The sequence below is a fragment of the Mytilinidion resinicola genome, assembly GCF_010093595.1.
Source record: "Mytilinidion resinicola strain CBS 304.34 unplaced genomic scaffold BDZ99scaffold_32, whole genome shotgun sequence".
In the NCBI taxonomy this organism is placed as follows: domain Eukaryota; kingdom Fungi; phylum Ascomycota; class Dothideomycetes; order Mytilinidiales; family Mytilinidiaceae; genus Mytilinidion; species Mytilinidion resinicola.
In genome coordinates, this window is record NW_022985468.1 from 86,287 (window position 1) to 104,650 (window position 18,364).

Consider the following 18,364-nt stretch of genomic DNA (forward strand, 5'->3'; position numbering starts at 1 on the left):
CTGCGTCTGTTGGCTCTTAGTCCATAACGGTTAGCTTGGTTCTTTTCTACGGAAAAGGGAGTAGTTGGTAGATCATAGACTTAGTTTTGGCCCACGGTGACGGTGATCATCGCGGCCTAAGGAAAAGGAGAAGTGTAGGATGGAGTATAAAAATGTGAAGCGTAAGACGTAGCAGTAAGTTGATGTTGAACGTGAAGCAGTCGTCGTATACGATGTTCGCAGTAAGTCCATAAGGCCCAAGATATCATTTTTGCCACCGCGTTTTTCGGAGTTCGTCTTCTTCGGTTGAAAGCTAGAGGCCCCGATCTCATGCCAACCCTCAGAGGCTCCCTCCTATCTATTTTGAAGTTTTTTTGCGATTGTTTTTGTTTTTTGGCGGTAAGAGCATGTAAACGCGGAGTGTTGCCGTTCGGCGGTCAGTAGATATAGAAGAAAGTAACTGTCAGTGGAAAAAGAAAACTAGAATCACTCGTCAGTATCGTCAATATTAGGCATGTACTCCCAGTCAGCCCTCCACAGCCATTCCAAGTTCTCGTCAGTGATGTTGGCTATATGGAGGGATCTCGCATCGTCGTATAGGCCGAGTGCTTGATCTATTTCCATATTGACTCGAATTCCATAGGCCGCGTTCATCAGTAACGTGTCGAACGTGGGCTGCGGGAAGCGGTCGATGTTCTGGGAAGACGGCGGGTCGAACTGCTCCGGACTTGCTTGAATTGCCATTTCAGTAAAAGCCATGGTAAATGCAACCCAGTGTTTTGTTTGCCAAGTAGTTGTAACGCCTGGAGGTCTTCGGAACTCGATGCTACCAAAACCAGTTGTCTTCGCCGAGCGAAAGTTCCACGAGACGTATTTGTCGGGAGACACAAAATCGACAATTTGATCTCTCTCCGACGTTTCTATGACTTCAAAGGCATCTTTAATGCCACGCAAGAAGCCACGCTGCTTGATAAGCCTGGCGATAGGTGTGCATCCCTTGATGTTGCTCTTGCAAAACGCGGAGATACGATCTTGTCTTGACATGGGACCCCATCGTGCGGTTTCTGGCTCATAAAAGGCGACGGCCTTTGCCACTTGACGAAGTTGGACGAGACTATATGACCCGGAGGCTGGCGAAATATGGACATGGGTACCACAGGAGATGTCCCGACGATAGAGGAATGCATCGTCCATAACCGACCAGAACTTGTCGATGGTGTAGACCCAATCAGCGTCTGCCTTGATGATCGGAGTGACGATTTCTACAGGATCTATGCAGCAAAGCGTGTCAGCATTCTTGAGAAAACTTATTCATGTGAATAGGTTCTAAGAATGGAGACAGTTTTGTGCCTTGCTTCAAAGCAGGCTTACAGAAACCGTTGGCAATATGGGCCTTGGAAATGGAGGCATCAAGCGTGGCGTTCCATTTGGTGTAATCGGGTTCTTCATCGCAGTTGTGATCGAACACGTTGCAAGGCATTTCGGACGCCGATAGCAGCTGGGCAATCATTTTCAACAGAGTGAAGTTGAAGTCGCGCGTCTGTCGTGGAGTTGCATCGGAGTCTGGAAGACGGAGATCGAAAGGAAGCGAGTCGATGTGCTTCGGTCGGATGATGAGTTCGAGTTCCACACCGAAGTTGAAAGGTAAATGGGCACGGGCATGTGGCGTGCTTGTCGAAGGACGAGGGGTTGCGTTTGCGGGGGACGCGATTGACCAAGAGAGTATACCTGCAGAAGTATGACGGACGGGCGGGCTCCGTGTGAGGGAGAAGAAGTTTTCTGCACAAAAAAGGGAAGACATTGTGTCGGATGTCGTGTGAGCTGCGAAGCTTGAGAGTTGTGGGCTGAAAGTGGTGCTGCGAGTATGGAGAGTGAGGAGAGTGAGAGCATTGGGGAAGAACAAATACCTCGCATTTGTTTACAATTTACATACGTAAGTCGAGAAGGTGATAACGACGCCGGGTGAGCTCATAGAGCTTTCCAAATATAACCTTTAACAAAGTGGACTACCGGCTGATAGCTCGATTCAACCTGCCTGAAAAGGACATCATACAACAACAAGGATATCCGTAAATTCTCTTGCACCGCCTACCCGCATCAAGCCAAGTCTTCCTCAGATCCAGCATACCTGAATGTGCAGCCCTTTACCAGTTGCTTCAGACCCACGGAGGCAATAACTTCCAGCACTATATTGCACCGCACGACCTCGTACTTCTCCGTCTCATATACCAGTAAAGCGTCTTCTTCGTCCCTGGATTGGACTTGGTATGCAAAACCCTCCACGAGGTTTCCAGGTGAGTCAATCATCGCCCTATATCGGCCACCCCACGTCTTCAAGATGCCACCTTTGAGAGAAGCGCGGTATAAGATAGGCAACTTATGAGCGACGTCACTCCACCCGAACAGATTGGCCAAGAGGTCTTGGTCTGCAAGGGTGCCGTAGAAAAAGTACCAGACGGGGTACTCGTCCTGCAGAGGATATGGACGCGAGGCGTCCCAGGCATTGGGTCGATGTTGGGGAAGTGTAGTATCGACACCTAGACTGGGGTAGGTAGACGTGCTTGACAGCTCCTTGGATGCCTTCCCGATTCTGATGAAAGTTGGCCGGTATGAGGGGTGCTTTAGATTCAACCAGTCGACTAGAACGTCCTTTGAATGGGGGCTCAGACGACAGAAACGAGCTGTGCCTTCGTCTCCAGTTGCTTTTTCCACGCTGGGTGTATTGTTCGGGCCAAGGTTTGCGGCTACGGCGAGCTCTTCTGGGGTGCTGAATGGAGGCTCCAACTTGACCAAGTAGAAGACATTTCCGCCCGTGGTCTCTCGCTTCCGGCACTGTGAGGCGCCAATTTGGGAACGCTTCTGGCGCGAGTTGACTCCATTTTGGATGTCGTGGATGTGCTGGAGAGTATCATCGCGTAGAAGTTGAGGATCTTTGAGCTTTGCCGGGGTGTAAAAGGCCTCCTCGTGAGCTTGGGTACCTGCCTCGAGGGCCATATCTTCCAGTTCTGCCTCGAGGGCCACGTCTTCCAGCACACTGAGCCAGTCCATTTGGAAAGAGTTGGTAGTCGAGTGAGTATTGTTGGTTTGTTGTTTGGTATTCGTGAGAAGTAGTTGAGCGGGCTGTAGTTTCCGTGAGTGTGTGTAAGTGAATAGGTAGGTGTGGCCGTGGCCATTTATTGTGCGGGTTGCATCACGTGGCATCAGAGCGCACTCTGAACCCTGGAACCTTGGAAAGCCAGGCCGACACTGTATGGGGTACCCCAGAAAGCTACCACGCTTCCCATTACTGTGGCTTCGCAATCTCTACTAATATGTCAGAGGTTACGTTTACATCTGCCAAGTAAGCTGGCACATAGGTAGAATATGCCTAAAATAGATGCCACGTGACCTGCAAGCGGATTATTATCGAGTCGACCTGGACTTACATCGCGACTTCACAAAGATGTGTACAAATATTGGACACTGCTTGATGCACTCCAATACATTCTTGAACGATTCGGTTCGATCCGCGTCTACTTGTGACTAGTAGGATGCCCCGTTGAGCACGGTCAGACGACGTCGTACTGTGTCTCGTCACAGATATCCGCACACTTCTCTACCATCACTTGTGGTGCCTCATGCTATTTTCAGAACTCCAATTTAGACGGAAGTACCGCCTTTTGAACAACTGGTGAACTCGTCAGGCTGCCCCAAGCAGCGGCAGAGGAGTGTACACAGATTGGAAGTGTGATCCATCGCCATCGATTTCTGAAGTTACCATGATGCACTATAAGCGGCGGCAGGAAAGTGTGAGGATATTTATGACCACGCACTGTATATGCCCGTAAGTTGCTGAATCTTCATCGGGCCAAGCAGAGGTGAATCAGCGTAGACGCACCTAAGACGACACACGGTCCAGTCTTCGATCTCCACTAATTTCCTCCAGATTTGAGCAGTATATGGTGAAGCGCCCTGGTTTAGCGATGTTTTCGGCGTTTTCGGCACAAAACTCCGTGCTAGCTTTACAACAAACTGATACCGTGAACAGAGTTGAAGAATTGTAATACTACGGCGAAAGGATTGTTACTTAGAATTTCCTCTCCTTCTAATCCCTAGGCTTCCAACTCGCCAACCTGTTCCCCACTGACGCCTGAACCTCTTCTACTCAAAGTTAGCCTTTACTCCCACAATTCAGTGTCAAACTCAGTAAACTTACCAGCATCCATCTTATGCAACGTCTTCATATACTCCGCAAACTCCTCACCCATCTTCACCACATCGTCAAGATGCCTCGCACTAATTGGTACGTGCGCCTGATCCGCCAGCGCAATAGCCGTCCTCACACAGTTCCGAATCTGCCTCCCATTCAAGTTACACTTTCCCAACTTCGCATTCACATGTTTCAGCAAGTCTTTCCTTGAATCTTTATGTATGCCATTCAAATCCTTGATAAAGATTTTCCAAATATCCCTCCTCGAGTCCTCGTCTAGCAGCGGCAGACCCAGCGTCACATGGATTCGGGATTGGAACGCTTCGTCGATCGCTCCAACGCGGTTCGTTGTGAGAAACAGGATTCCGTCAAAGTACTCGAGCTCTCGCAGGAAGACGGAGACGAGGGCGTTGCGGTTGACATCTTTGTAGTCGCGCATTTGGAGGAAAATATCGGCTTCGTCAAGGAGGAGGACGGCGTTCCATGTTGTGGCGTCTTTGAAGATGCGTCGCAAGTTCATTTCGAGCTCCCAGGGCTCGGTACCCAGGTCGCCACAGGTGACCATGTAGAGGGGGCGTTGGTATTCGTCAGCAACGCATTCTGTTCGTGGTAAGTAAAGTAACCCTACTAGTCTGCCAAGGGAGTATAGCATGCTTACCCGCTGTCAACGTTTTACCGGTACCAGGTGGGCCATGGAGAAGTAGCACGAGACCGCGTCCCTTGCCTTCTACGATGTCGCGGAATTTACGATCATCAGATGTGTATGTGGAGACGAGGGCTTGAACAGTCCGCTTGTAATCAGCCTTCATGACCAATTTGTCGAACGCCTTCTTCCTGAACTCCACAGTTTTCAGATCACGAAGTTTGACCGGCATCCAGGATTTATCGCGGAGAGAAAATGCGTACGCGCGATCTGGACAGAGTAGTAGCGTCAGGTCGTCCGGCTCAGAATCGGGCTCGACCGAGTTGTACTTTGCGTATGGCGACACTCTATCCAAACGCTCAAAGTTTTGTCGAGCCGTCTCGCGTTTCTCTTTGCAATCGCTGCATGGACAGTGCATTTCTTGCGATTGGTTACTGACCCCCTCGATTTTGATACCTTCGCTACCGGTCTTGGAGTACGCTGCGTGGTCTACTACCACTCGGAGGGTGTCCTAAAGCATGGTTCAGTATTGCAAAAAGCGCCCGGATAGAGGATGTGTAGCAATCTCACCGCTAAAGAAGTCTTAGACCAAGCCTTTCCAGTGTACAACCGGAATATTTTATCCTTCTCTTTCAAATTCCAGAACGAACGGCCTCTCTCAATCAATTTGTCCCTGATTTCTGGATCACTGTACTTCTCCGGCACAACCTCCAGCTGCTCGATCTCCCGGGAACCATTGAAAGGTCGAACATAAAGCTCTGTGTATGTCCGGCCAAACCGATATCCATCGAAATCAATGGACCAGCATCGGAGCTTCAGAGAGGTTCGGATTTCCCGACCACTTGGCAATTTTTCGATTTCACAGCCAGCCAACTCTTCGACCATGTATGCACGCTTTTCGCCTTCAGGTGATGAAACAACCACCTTTGCCTTCTCGCCCTCGTCTTTATCTTCAGATTCTTGTGTCGAGTACACGATCGTTCCAGGACGGAAGATAAGCCAAGAGTTGGCGAAGGAGATGACCTTCCGATCTTCATCTTCCTCCAAGGCGTCTAGCTCCTGCGAAACTTCCGGACACTCCGTCTTCATAAATTCCAGAACATGCTCGAGATGCGTCCTCGTCTCTACATCCAGCTCAGGATTGGCTAGCTCCTCAGAAATGCTTTTTCTGTAATGGAAAAGCAGCATGAATGGATCCATGAAAGCAACCATACTCCCTCCTAGGGCCTGCCCGGGGTAATATTTGACAGCCCTGCGAAGGAACTGGATGACCAGTCTGGATCTAATCTCAAGGGTCTTCTGGTTGTTTTTCTCGATGTTACGAGTCACGGTCAAGATATGCTTCTGATCAGCCCCATTCTTCCCTTTTGCATTCTCGTCTTCGTCGGCGACCGCTGCGGCAGCTGTGGTCTCCTTGCGAAGCCTTTTGACTACAAGCTTAGGTCGTCCATTCTCGTCCTTGTTCTCTTCCTCTTCTTTCTTCTCGGATTTGGTTTCGTCTTTCTTGCTCTCGTCCTTTGGTTCTTCTTTCTTATCCTTCTCGAGTGCGGCAACTTTCTTTTCTAGCTCTGTAATGTACGACGCCAGGAACCGCGACGTGAGGCCATCAAGTCCTTCAGGTCGTCCAGAATTGCGGTCCTGGGTCTGGATCTCAAGTCGTTCCTGCTTCAGAATCTCTCTCACAAGCTCCTTGAGAGCCGTCGGATCGTTGCCATTGACGGCTGGCTTCTCCGTTGACTCCATGGCGGTAGGGCTTAGGGCAGTTACTTCACTTCCAGTCAACTCGCCACAACTCTCATTTTCCGTCTCGAGGGTTGCGGTAGTTGCAGTTGAAGCGAACGTATCGTACCGCGCAATCGAAGGCTTCTTCGAGTCCTGCAAGAGTCCAGGTTGAGGGAGAGGTTGAGGCTGAACAGGTGGGGCTGTCGCAGCCATACGAAGTACCAGAGAAGATTGCTGCGGTAGGGGTGTTATAAGCTAGTTGCCGCGATCCTTCTGCCCAGTAGTCGTCTGGAGTCCACGCTTATGGATATACTGGGTTTGAAAGGTCGCAAAGGTTCTAAGGTTCTGCGGCAGTCAGCCCCCTGGCGCACAACGCTTGCCTAAGCTTTTAGTGCTTGTACGGGGGCAGGGGGGGCGAAGAGGGCGTGGAGAACGCCACCACTGTCTCCAGATTTCGAAAGCAGGATGCGCCGGACCACCCCACATGGACGGGCCGGCGCGATTGGCGTGATGAATGGCCGCCCGCGCCCAGTAAGAATGGCTGAGACGCCTTCTAAGCATTGCTGGCTATTTCCGGCGTTTTTCTTATCGATCCTCTGCACTTGCTGGGGGTTAGATGGCACAAGAATTCAGCCCACGCGTTAGGGTTGGGGGCCAATTTTGTCCAATCAGGGAGAGGACCGGATTTGCTACCTAGGTGCAGGCAGCCTGGTAGTGCAGTATCCGCCTTTCCACCTCCAAGAAAACGACGGTATGAATGAAGAATCACTACAACGGACCAAAGGCGACTATTCGTAAAAGTAGGCGAACTATCAACAGAGAGACGCGTTTACGAGCATGGAGCTCTCTGAAGGCATAAGCTTCATCAAGCCCCCCAAACGGGCGTCCACTATAGGCGCAAAACCCACTCTAGATCAGCTACAAAGACGACTCCCACTCGCAGAGGGAGATGGAGCATTGATCCCGAGTCCAGCTCCTAGTCAAGGGAAGCAGTGGGCTTTAGAGATCTGGAAAAGGTTTGTAGATTTCCTTCATATCACGCTTCATATCTTTGCTAGAGCATTCTAACCAGGCAATAGCCATGGAACCCAGCAATCATACCAAGCACTCAAATCAGCCGTCCATACATACAACAGCTTGGCCAACACAGAAAAGCTCGCCCAAATCCAAGAGCGCTCAGCGTGCTTCGTTGACGTCCGGAACGCCGCCTTCGCCGCGCGGGACAGACGAGCAAAAGAGGCCGCGAGTTCGAACAAGATCGTGCGGAAAATAAAGTCCGGCCTCGACAAATTTTGCTCTACAATCTACTTTTACGCCCCGATCGTAGACGTCGTGTCCCAGGCAGCGCCCGAGTATGCAACCCTAGCGTGGGGATGCATCCGCTTCCTACTGATCATGAACATCAACTCCGTAGAGCTGAAAGAGACGGTGCTGCAAAAGTTGGCGGATATCGGCGATCAGTTCGAAGTCGTCAGATGCTTTCTAGGATTGTACCCGTCGGAAGCCATGGCGAAGCACGTGTGTGGAGCGTACGAGGCTTTCACGAATTTTCTCGCGGAAGCAGTCAAGTATTACCAGGAGAACTCAATAAGTTAGACCCACAGCGGTCATATTGGTTTGAACGACGCTAATAATATATACAGAGAACTTCTTCAAAAATATAGCCCTGCCGTACAAAATCCGCTTCGAGCCACTCTGTCAAGCCATCAACGGCCACGTCATTAAAGTGAAGGAAGTGGCATCATTGGGCCAAGGCATCGCCATCGCCGAAAACACGACCATCACCAAGCAAACCCACGCCCTGATGACCATGGGCAACTGGAAAATCGACGAAACGAACCAAACCGTGAAAGGCCTCAGCCAGGGTCTGACCGCCATGATGGAAGAGGCCCAAAAACAGTTCGACTGGCAGCGCCAACAAGCAGAAGAAGCACGCAAACGCGAAGAGATCGACCCCTTTGAAGCATCTAAGACTCTCCTCAGCACCCGCGCCCTCCCTGTAGTCCTCCTCCTCATCCGTCCCCCGACCCTCGCCCCCGCTTTGTTAGATTCATCGCCTCACGCCGAACTCGCCCGCCTCTCCCTCGCCGCCGAGACAAAAGGCAGCACAAGCCGCACCTACGAACGTCTCGGCCTCCTCGAGAACCCGCAAATAAACACGTGGGTCGAGTCGCGCGCCTCCTCCTTCCTTTACATCGACGGCTTCCTCTCCCGCCCGGACTGGACAACACAGCTATCCCTCGACGTCGCCAAAGCCGCGCGCGAAGCTGGGAACGTCGTCCTGAGCCTCATGACTGGCGAGCAAGCCACAGCCCCCAACTCTGACGGCAGCGCCGGGAGTGGGAGTGGGAGCGGACCCAGCCGCCCAGTCGCCTGGACCTGGCGCTTCATCGAGCAGCTCGCGCACCAGCGGCCCGACTACTTCACCTTCGAAGCGCAGTGCGCGCTCGTGACGGGCCTGTTAACCGCGCAGGCGGATTTCAAGGGCGCATGGCAGGTCCTGCTCAGCAGCATCCGCGCGACGAACTTCGGCTTCGTGTATATAGTCATCGACAACATGGACGCCGCGTTCGACGAGTCCGCGAGCGCGGACGAGCTGGACGAGCTGTTGCAGGGGCTGCACGCCCTCACGCAGATCGAGAACCGAGTCGGTGCGTGACGCTCTAATCTGTCCCTTCGTGGGAGGCTGCTGACGGTGGTTTAGTCAAGATATTGATCACGGCTCGGCGCACCCGCTTCTACGAGCTCAACGTCACGCCGCCGGGAAGCATGACCATCGTCCGCGTCTCCCCCTTCACGGATCTCGGGCAGAAAGGGAGACCGAGCGGCCGCAAAGGCGTGCTCGCGGCTATGCGAAAACCTAGAATGGGGCGGCCAACCCGCCTGCCCGATCGTGACACAAGTGCTGATGTTACGTTGAGCGATAGCAGCGAGTGGGATGACGAGAAGCTGGAGGAGATGCTGGAGAGCAGTGACGAGGAAGGGCGGAAAAAGAAGGCGGCGAGGCGGCGGGAGAGGGGAAGGAAGGTGAGTGTGGTTAAGGCTTTGGGTAGTGTCGATTCGTTAGACTCGTTAGATTCGGATTCTTCGAGCGATGGTGGGGGAGGGAATGGGCTGAAGGAGCTGGGGAAAGCCAAGGCGAGTGGTGGAGTGAAGAAGAGGGTGGCCGGGACGGAGAGCGAAGATTCGCTAGACTCGTTGGACTCGCTGGATTCGCTGGATTCGCTGAAGTCGCTAGATTCGCTAGACGAGGCGCTGAAAACGTCGAGTGATGAGGAGGTCTCGCCGAAAGAGGATCGGAAGAAAACCAGAGCGTCGACTCAGCCGAAGAGCGGGGGGAAGACGGGTGAGGAATCTAAGAATGTAGCTACAGGATCTGGAGCATCAACCCACTTGCATGCTCCTCAGCCTGTAGCTCCTACTTGGACACACTCTCCTGAAGGGTCCGACTCGGACTTAGACTCTCTATAGTTATAGCAGCTCATCAATCTGAACAAGCCGTAAAATCATTAAGCCATCCCAGACAGCAGGGCCCCGTGTACATGTACTGGAACTGGAACCATTCTTGAGAATGCATTTAGGCGATTCGGGGCAGCGTCAAACAGGTACACACAGATCAGAAATGTGTCTTGTGTGCTAAAAGAGCATCGAGTTTCTTCAGACATAAGCAGATGGAAGTCTACAAACAGAGATTGTCTATTTGTGAGAACGGAGCCATAGCTCGAACACTCGAACACATGATCGATGAAAGGCTCAACCTTATTAGTACACTCCAGACTCTACCGTTCCAGTCTACCTGGTACATTGATGTCGTCCTCGACAGTGTTGGATAGCAACGTCTGAGGTAGCCCACCTGGACAGCAATCGTACCCATCGTCCGCAACAGTAGCTTTGCACCCGTGTCAATTTTCCAAAGCATGGTGAAGCCGGGATGAAGTAGTGAACCGATGTATTCAGACTACAGTCCTTGTCTTGTACTGTACCCACAGCAAGCAAGCATTGGTATATCTTCTCATTCCGCACCATTCATTCGCCCTTCCGTTCCCATCATCCTCGGATGCAGCATTGCCCAAGCCATCGACCGCCAAGCCAAGCAATCAAAAGCCAAGCCATCAACCAACCGCTGGGGAGATAATATGGGAAAAGGGGATTGGGCAGAACTAGAAAAGAAAGCACTCAGCACCTACCGAACGCCTCGAAGCAAGATTGATTCCAGTCATGTCTGGACATTGCTCTGCCTTGCAAATCATCCATTAGCCTCTGTACTCATGGTAAATAGTTAGGAGAAAAGTGAAAAAGATGTCGCGATATGCTTCCTTGTCCACAGTACCGTTGTTCGCCGTTCAGTCATGGTGCCTTCGTACTCAGTTTTCGTAGTCGCCGTCGTCTTCAACAGTGTAGGTGTGTCTGGTGCGGGTAGGATCCTTGGCCATAGGACGACCAGAACCAGTGAAGCCAACTAAGTCCAAAATTAGCGATTAATTCCAAACAGGATAGGGGCATTTACCCCTAGCATTGGGAAGATCCGGAGTCCGGAACATAGACTCTTTCTTGACCTTCTTGGTTCCCTTGGCCTGGAAGGCTTGCCAGTTGCTCTTGCTCTTCTCGAGAACTCTGTTTCCACGGGCCTTGCGAGCCATCTTGGCGGGCTTCGGAGGGCCATCGCTGACCTTGCTGGGCTCCTGTCGGGCCTGAGAGGCGAGATTGACATCGATGCTGGCCGGCGCAGAGATGACATTGGTGGTGACAGGTGTCTTGACAGGGGCTGCCGCCGGTGCTGCTGTCTCTTCAGCCTTCCTCTTCTTTGACGGGTCCAATGCTTTGATATCGGTCAACTCTAGACCTTCGTCCGTGTCATTGTTGAAGTCAGGAAACTTGACGCGGAACTTGGGGGCTGCTGCGGAGCCCATGACCATGGTTATCTTCGCCTTGTAGAAAGCACGGTCTCCGTGGATCCAGCGTGCCATCACCATGTCGTTGACCTTGAATGTGTTGATGACTTGCACGTCGGCAGGTGGGGTTTCCGTGATTTCGGGCTTCTTGCCAAGAATTGGGTGATTTTCGATAGACCATTTCTCTGGCTGAGTAGCCTTCTTCTCCTGAGCTTGTAGCACAGCTAGCTCTTTGGTCAAGTCAGCAAGCTTTGCCTCATCTTCCTTGTATCGTATTTCCGTTAGATCGATAAGAGGTTGGAATTCGGCGATGTTATCCGGGTTAACTTTGATGGACTCCCGCATGGTATTCATCTGTTTTTGAAAATGTTAGCAGAATAGTTCAGGAAGACTCTTCCAGACCGTCCGGGGCTGGTGATAATTGCTGTGCACTTACCATTGCTCGAAGCTCCACGAGTGACTTCTCGTGCTCGGCGATATCTGCCTGGCAGTCTTTCACCGTGCGCGCCATGTTGGCAGGTTTCTGCTGTAGAGGAGTCGCCGGTGTTGTGGCGTCGTGTCGGGTGAAGAGGTGGTGAGCGGCAGGAAAGTGAGGTCGTAGATGAGGCGCGCCGAGGCACGCTAGCGACTAGCGGCTCTTGGCATCAAGTCACGTGCTAGGTATCAAGGCATCATCATCCGAGTCCATCCCTCGAGCCGGTCGATATGCACAATGAAGTGGAACTGTGACACTCGACGATCCAGTTCATACACGAGCGCAGCACTATGGTGGATCACATAGACCAATGCACCACTCGCTTGCCAGAGAGTGCTCTAGACATCATATCAGACTCGAAGCCATAGCTATTAAGGATCACATGAAGCTTACCAGCATTTCACTGCAAGTAGAAAGTGACGAGGACCAAGGAATGTTTGAACAGGACCCGACCAACTCGTGAAAAAACTCATCAGCGAATACATGAGGCTGGGGTGTCCAGTTGAACACCCTGATCTCTCGTGCCGAGCATACGCCTACCAAAGACTGCTGAGAATATACTAAGGGAATGAGACATTTGAGAGCTCGCCGTGCAGACATGACCTCTCTATTCTAAGCCGCTCTCTTCCATGTAGGTCTAAAAGGGCTTGCGCGTCAATATCAGACTTCGGATTGCTCCTCTGCAGATGACGCAGCAACCTGCAGTTCACGAACTTCGTCGACCAGGGTACAAGAACTACTCCGAGTGCAGCAAGTCAAGGAGACGTCGCCACATCGCCTTGCCAGGAACGCTCGACAAGCTCTGCTGCGGCTCGCGGCCGTGTTTCAAGCACTGGCGGGTGCAGACTTCGATCCTGTTCCTCCACCGTCTTCCAGCCCTAACACCGCTTAGTCCGCGATGCTGCTTTTACGCTGATTATGAATCAACGCCCTACAACGGCGCCGCCAGCCAACCACGGCGGCAGCACGGCTCGAATCAGTCTCGCGCTGCCCGCTGCTTTGTGCTGCTGCTCCTCCATTCCCCTCCGATCTTAGCTGCGCCCATCTGGCCTGGCCCGCTTCCTCCCACCTCGCTCCATCATCTCACCAACCTCGTCTTTTTCGCCTCCCGCCAGCCCTCTGCCTCCCCTTCGCCGCCCTGCCTACGAGACGTCGTAAAACTCGACCTGTGCGCGCTGCTGCTCCAGTCGGCCGTCTTGCAAAGGCACAGCGAACCCCGCCAGCACAGCCGACCGTTGGCCCGACCTCGTCCGTAGTCCTCAACCTGTCCTCCCTCTGCAACCTCACAGAGTGCTGGTTGCTCCTCTCACGCATCCGCGACATTCCAGGCACTGGGTGTGGCCGATAGTGCCGATTGAGCCCTTCGGAGCTTGACATTGTATTTGCTCACCTTATCCACTCCGTAGCCTACCGATCCCAATACAACCGCCTCAGCTTTTCCTGTCTGGTTTCTTTCACCCTCCCCGGACACCGTTTGGCGTCTGCCTGAGGTGGAGTCTCTACCATCGAGCACCAGCGTGAACTCCAATCCAACTCGCCATTACCATCAGATATGGCTGGCACATCAACCACCGACTACAAGAACAATCAATACTACCTCAATCCAAACCAACAAGACCTCCTCCTAGCCGCCCTGGCCTCAAACCAGAACGGCAAGAACAACAACATGTACTCCAACGGTCCCAACAAGCAGGGTGCGGCCAATGCCGGCCTGCAATATTCTAGCATCGACAGCATCGACCCAACCTTCTTCGCATCTCCTCAGCAGGGTACTCCCGACACCTTCGGTGCCAACCTCAATTTCGACAACCTCGACGACAGTCCATTTGTCGACTACCTCGATGGCGACAACAGCTTCGATTATGACAATGGCGACAACAGCGATTTGATGATTGGCGGTCTGCCAGGTGACTCGTCGAGCCATTCGAACGAGGGGGACAACGAAAGCACCGATAAGCGAAAGAGCCCGGATGACGACGGTGATGATCAAGAAGGCGGAGGAAAGCGACGAGAAGGTGAAGATAAGACGGCAAAGAAGCCCGGTAGGAAGCCATTGACATCCGAACCTACGACTGTAAGTCTCATGCTGAATCTCATCAACCCACATCAATTTTATTAATGCCGCATCAGAAACGCAAGGCACAGAACCGCGCAGCCCAAAGGGCGTTCAGAGAGCGAAAAGAGAAGCATTTGAAAGACCTTGAGACTAAGGTCGGCGAACTGGAAAAGGCATCTGACGCTGCGAATCACGAGAACGGCATGCTTCGCGCTCAAGTCCAGAGGCTCCAAACCGAGCTGCGTGAATATCGCAAGCGTCTGTCTCTCAACAGCTCTGGTCTAGGTCGCGCTCCTGCGGTCACGAGTGGATTTGCATCACTTAACACTGGAAATGGCACCCCTGCGAACAACTTCCAGTTTGAGTTCCCAAGATTTGGTGGTCTGCCAGGCGCCCACCTTCTTGACAACGGCGGTCTCGCCAAAGGAAATAAGCCATCCACAATTACTACTTCACCTGTTCGAACGAATAGCAACGGTGCTAGCCTAAGTCCCAAGAGTCAACTCAGTGGGGTTGCTTCCAATTCGCCGACGACCAACTCCAAGGGAAGTCCTCCTAATGGCTTTCCTAATAGCAATGCTTCGAGCAGCAGCAATATCAATGGACTTTTCAGTCCCATGGTCAACGGAATTAACTCCAGTTCTGTTTTCGACTACAACAATAACAACAATGCTCCCAACCATGGCAGCCGTCGCAGCACTGACAGCTCGGCTCAGTCGCGCGTGTTCCAATTCAATAGCGGATCATCTACCTCAGACTCTCCATCTGCTTCGTCCGTCTCTCAATACGGCATGGGATCCTCATGCGACACATCTCCGGAGCCAAGTCACAACTCGCCGAGCAATGGTCTGGACACTATCAATGAAGGAGGATGCGGTTCTGGAAATCCCGAAGGTGAGGTCACCTTCTGTGATAAGCTGAATATGGCCTGCGGCAATTCTCGCAATCCAATTCCTCGTGCGATGTCTCAATCTAACGCCACCCCAGCTGCTGCAGCTGCAAACCAATCGCCTGCGACCGACTTCAACGGCATTGATTTCCTCGCCAACCAGAACGGTGGACAGTTCGACCCAACTTTGTTTGGTGACTACCGCGAGTCGCAGGCCGCTATTGTTGGCGACGGTGACTTCACCGGCGGGTTCTTCAATGACGCATTCCCACTGGCTGATTTCGGAAGCCCGTTCAACTTTGGTGACAACAACACGCCAGCCGTTCAAAAGTCAAATCCTTTGGAGGAGATTGAGCGCATACAAGACGGTATTGATGACGAAGTCGTTCCCGGAGAAGATCCTGCTCAGTTGCTCAACTGTCATAAGATATGGTAAGTATTCATCGTTTGTCCACCTTATCATCGGACACACTGCTCACTATCACAACAGGGACAAACTCGCCAAGAGGCCCGACTTCAGAGACGGCACGATCGACATCGACAACCTATGTTCAGAACTGCGCTCCAAGGCCAGGTGTTCTGAAAGCGGCGTCGTCGTCGACAACAAGGACGTCGAGGCAGCCCTCAAGCGTCTCCCGGAAGGCCAACGCCGCTCGAGTAATTGATTTTGCTTCGCGTCACGACTCTCACGACCAGCACGGCGGCAGTCACGGCGTATATCCTGGTTCTGGATCCTGTAAACAAGAAAACTACATTGGTGGCCGGTACCTCGGGCTTTTTTTCATTTTGCTTCGGACTCCCTTTTCAAGAAATGTGCGGCCGTGCGCTAACTAGCCCGGCCTGCCTTCGTTTGTGGTGCGTCTGTGTACCAGTCACTCCTTATGGAGCCTGAGCCTCCAGCTTGACTGCAGATGCGGCGATATGGTGACTGGGTGTTTTATGGGTGCCTTCCTTTGCTGCTTCTTTGTGCTTTGCAGATCGAGTGAGCTGAATGAGTGGAAGGTATGCGTGGATGAGAATGCATTTATCCTAGGCAAAGATGATGGAAATGGGACGATGCGGATGACAGAGGATGATGCTCCCATGCTGTAATTGACTGACTTGCTCGTAAAAATACCACTTTCCTTTCCACTCAGGTGTTTGCCTCTCCTCTCCGTGTACTATATCATGTTTACAGTGAATCCTGGTTTTTGTTCAGGTCTTGCAATGCTGAAGCCTTTGAATTCACTCCTCTTCCACCGCTCGCCATAGGAGTTTCGCAATGTCTCCAAGAATCGGACTATCTCGCTAATACTACCGTACTCGAGCCCCACATAGTACACGGGCTGATCCGTGATCATTGTGAAACAGCCCGACGAGGCCCGAGTAATCACGTGGCTCATGCATCCTTTCGCCTATAAAACCCAGCATACAGACAATCGACTTTCCTTTCTTCAGACAGCGGAGCCTCTAGAGCTTCGAAAAAGCCCATGTTTCGAACTCATGGTGGAAGTGGATCCGAGAGGACTGCGTTCGCCTACCAGCTAAGATGACGACGAGCAGTAGTGTCTAGTAAGACTAGCCCGCATCGCTCCTCGTCCCTACGGACTCGGAGTACTAGCTAATAGAGCAGTGGAACGTCGCGTCGATGTCACGATGCTCATCGTCACCTCCGATATCAAATATCCCAGCCCGCCCGAACCCACTCCACTCCATCAGGCGTTGAAGCGCACCTTTTGATCCCACCAACCCCAACTCCATCAGCTTCCCGGCAGTCCTTTTTGAAGCACCTCCACACCCCACTCCCACTCCATTGGGGAAGATTATGGGCCATTTTGCTCCACCAACCGCCGACTCCATAAGCTGCCCAGGTCATGCATGTTCAAACAACTCCCCAACCCACCGACCACGTGGAAAGACGAAGGGCAGTATCGAACCTTCCAACCACTCCATCGCGGAATTTTGAAGGGGTTTTGATCCTCCCACGAAACCCAAGCGACATGGTAGGTGTCGTTTTCTCGTTTCATCCGCCACTCCACCGCTCCGAACATGGGATGCTTAGAGGTGGCATTTTGCAGATCTTGCCGCTAGCAAGCTGCGTGTTCTGGAGAAAAAGAGAGCAGGTTGAGAAGGGGAGGGGGAGGTTTTATAGGCGTTGCAGGGATGGGGCACGGGGGTGTCATGGGGTGGTCACGGGATTCGGAGGCGATAGGAAGGTGGAGCTTAGGATTGATTGGTGACCCTGGGAAAGAAGGCAGAAGGAGTTGCTCACGGGAAAGTCAGTTGATCTTACTGGCTCATGTGATGGTCACGTTGGAAGTGGGTTCTTTGAGGTATAACACCAGTCCCGACCATGGGTACAGCCTCCTCAGTTGAGGAGGTCCTGGAGAGCAGTTTCAAATTGCATTATGCAAGGCCATCATGGTGTGGTCTGTAGAGTTGGAGCTGGTTGGGATCAAAACTTTGCTACCACGCTTGATGGTGTTGGGGGAAGAGGTTTCGTCGTCATTAACTACGCTTTTCTGGAGCAGCAAAATCCCAGCCTAATGCTCTCTCTGTACGAGGAATGTTCGTCGCTACCATCTTGTCCATTCTACCATGCTGGAGCTCATAAAACGTAACAAAGCTGCACATTATCGTCCCTATTAAAACCCAAACACCAAGCCCCAACAACTCTTTCCCAACATGACCAAATTGGACTTTCTGTATTTCACTTCCCAAACTCCCATAATACCTTCTTTTTCCTCATTTTGCTCCCTCCACTCCATCAGTAGATCATCTTGCCAATTTGACTCCCTCCTCAACGCACCGCACATGGAGCGCCCTGCTCCGCGCTTTTGCAAGCCAGTACGTCCCTCTTCTATCTCGTTTGCAAGCACCTCAACTCTCCATGCCTCACTGTTTCTTCCTCTCTTTCAATCCAGAGGAAGAAAGAAACCCCACTGTCCAAGTCTACCTCTCAAGTCGGCGGCAGATATTTATACCCTATCGATCCTGCCTTGCACGTGGGTATCACGAGGTATCTGAAAGGTAGGTATTCAGAGATATATCACCGGGGCTCCACACGGCTGACAAAGCCATTTTCGTTTTCGTTTCTTTGGGGCGGGGAGGTATAAATCCTGCCTCGCCGGCTCTTGGTCTTGGTCCTTGGAACAACATAGGAGTTCGGTTCGGGGAAAAAGCACTATTACTGCCACCAATGTATGGCGGGGAGCAAATAGGAGGAAGAGCCGGGCCCATGGGGTTGGTCGTGGTGGCAAAAACAACTGTGAAAGCCTTCCATGGTGGGCGTCCAGTGGTGGGAGTTTGAAGGCGGTGGGATAGTCGTTGTCCAAGCAAGGTATGAGTGTCTTGTGGCTTCGCGTAGGTACGTGCCAAGATTACGAGATGAGGATGATGATTATCATTCTTCAGAGACTGGGCTCAGCAAAAAGATAGGGCATATATGATAGCAATGACCAAAGAGATTTTGGGATGCTGAGCAGCAACCCAGAAATTTTGCGTCGTCCTGACGTCCTCGCAAGCTCGGCCCAAAGCCGC

At 52.2% G+C, this 18,364-nt stretch overlaps 7 protein-coding genes across 7 annotated transcripts; 2 read left to right on the plus strand and 5 right to left on the minus strand.

Moving 5' to 3' along the window:
- Positions 1-486: 486 nt before the first annotated feature.
- On the minus strand, positions 487-1,630 carry BDZ99DRAFT_370568 (uncharacterized protein; the record flags this gene model as incomplete). The annotated part of the gene is made up of 3 exons (XM_033714812.1): positions 487-917; positions 1,095-1,250; positions 1,351-1,630. Coding segments are annotated over 3 exons (867 nt in total), but the record flags the coding sequence as incomplete, so codon positions are not given.
- Positions 1,631-1,870: 240 nt separating this feature from the next.
- Positions 1,871-3,108, minus strand: BDZ99DRAFT_468869 (uncharacterized protein). Its single transcript, XM_033721362.1, has one exon. It carries the CDS (start codon positions 3,025-3,027, stop codon positions 2,077-2,079), a length of 951 nt encoding a protein of 316 aa, XP_033569359.1. The 5' UTR covers positions 3,028-3,108; the 3' UTR covers positions 1,871-2,076.
- A 955-nt stretch (positions 3,109-4,063) lies between these two features.
- On the minus strand, positions 4,064-6,746 carry BDZ99DRAFT_527430 (uncharacterized protein; the record flags this gene model as incomplete). Its single annotated transcript, XM_033726259.1, has 4 exons — positions 4,064-4,119; positions 4,175-4,768; positions 4,827-5,322; positions 5,382-6,746. 4 exons carry the CDS (start codon positions 6,744-6,746, stop codon positions 4,064-4,066), a joined length of 2,511 nt encoding a protein of 836 aa, XP_033569360.1.
- Positions 6,747-8,808: 2,062 nt separating this feature from the next.
- BDZ99DRAFT_468871 (uncharacterized protein) lies at positions 8,809-10,034 on the plus strand. The gene is made up of 2 exons (XM_033721363.1): positions 8,809-9,184; positions 9,238-10,034. The coding sequence occupies exons 1-2, from the start codon at positions 8,824-8,826 to the stop codon at positions 10,002-10,004; spliced, it is 1,128 nt and encodes a 375-aa protein (XP_033569361.1). The 5' UTR covers positions 8,809-8,823; the 3' UTR covers positions 10,005-10,034.
- Positions 10,035-10,897: 863 nt separating this feature from the next.
- BDZ99DRAFT_482833 (uncharacterized protein) lies at positions 10,898-11,936 on the minus strand (the record flags this gene model as incomplete). The annotated part of the gene is made up of 3 exons (XM_033722528.1): positions 10,898-10,992; positions 11,041-11,779; positions 11,862-11,936. The coding sequence occupies 3 exons, from the start codon at positions 11,934-11,936 to the stop codon at positions 10,898-10,900; spliced, it is 909 nt and encodes a 302-aa protein (XP_033569362.1).
- Positions 11,937-13,304: 1,368 nt separating this feature from the next.
- Positions 13,305-15,638, plus strand: BDZ99DRAFT_202396 (PAP1-domain-containing protein). Its single transcript, XM_033713265.1, has 3 exons — positions 13,305-13,974; positions 14,031-15,277; positions 15,336-15,638. Exons 1-3 carry the CDS (start codon positions 13,453-13,455, stop codon positions 15,508-15,510), a joined length of 1,944 nt encoding a protein of 647 aa, XP_033569363.1. The 5' UTR covers positions 13,305-13,452; the 3' UTR covers positions 15,511-15,638.
- A 2,031-nt stretch (positions 15,639-17,669) lies between these two features.
- On the minus strand, positions 17,670-18,309 carry BDZ99DRAFT_468874 (uncharacterized protein). Its single transcript, XM_033721364.1, has one exon. The coding sequence runs from the start codon at positions 18,062-18,064 to the stop codon at positions 17,837-17,839; it is 228 nt and encodes a 75-aa protein (XP_033569364.1). The 5' UTR covers positions 18,065-18,309; the 3' UTR covers positions 17,670-17,836.
- Positions 18,310-18,364: the final 55 nt, after the last annotated feature.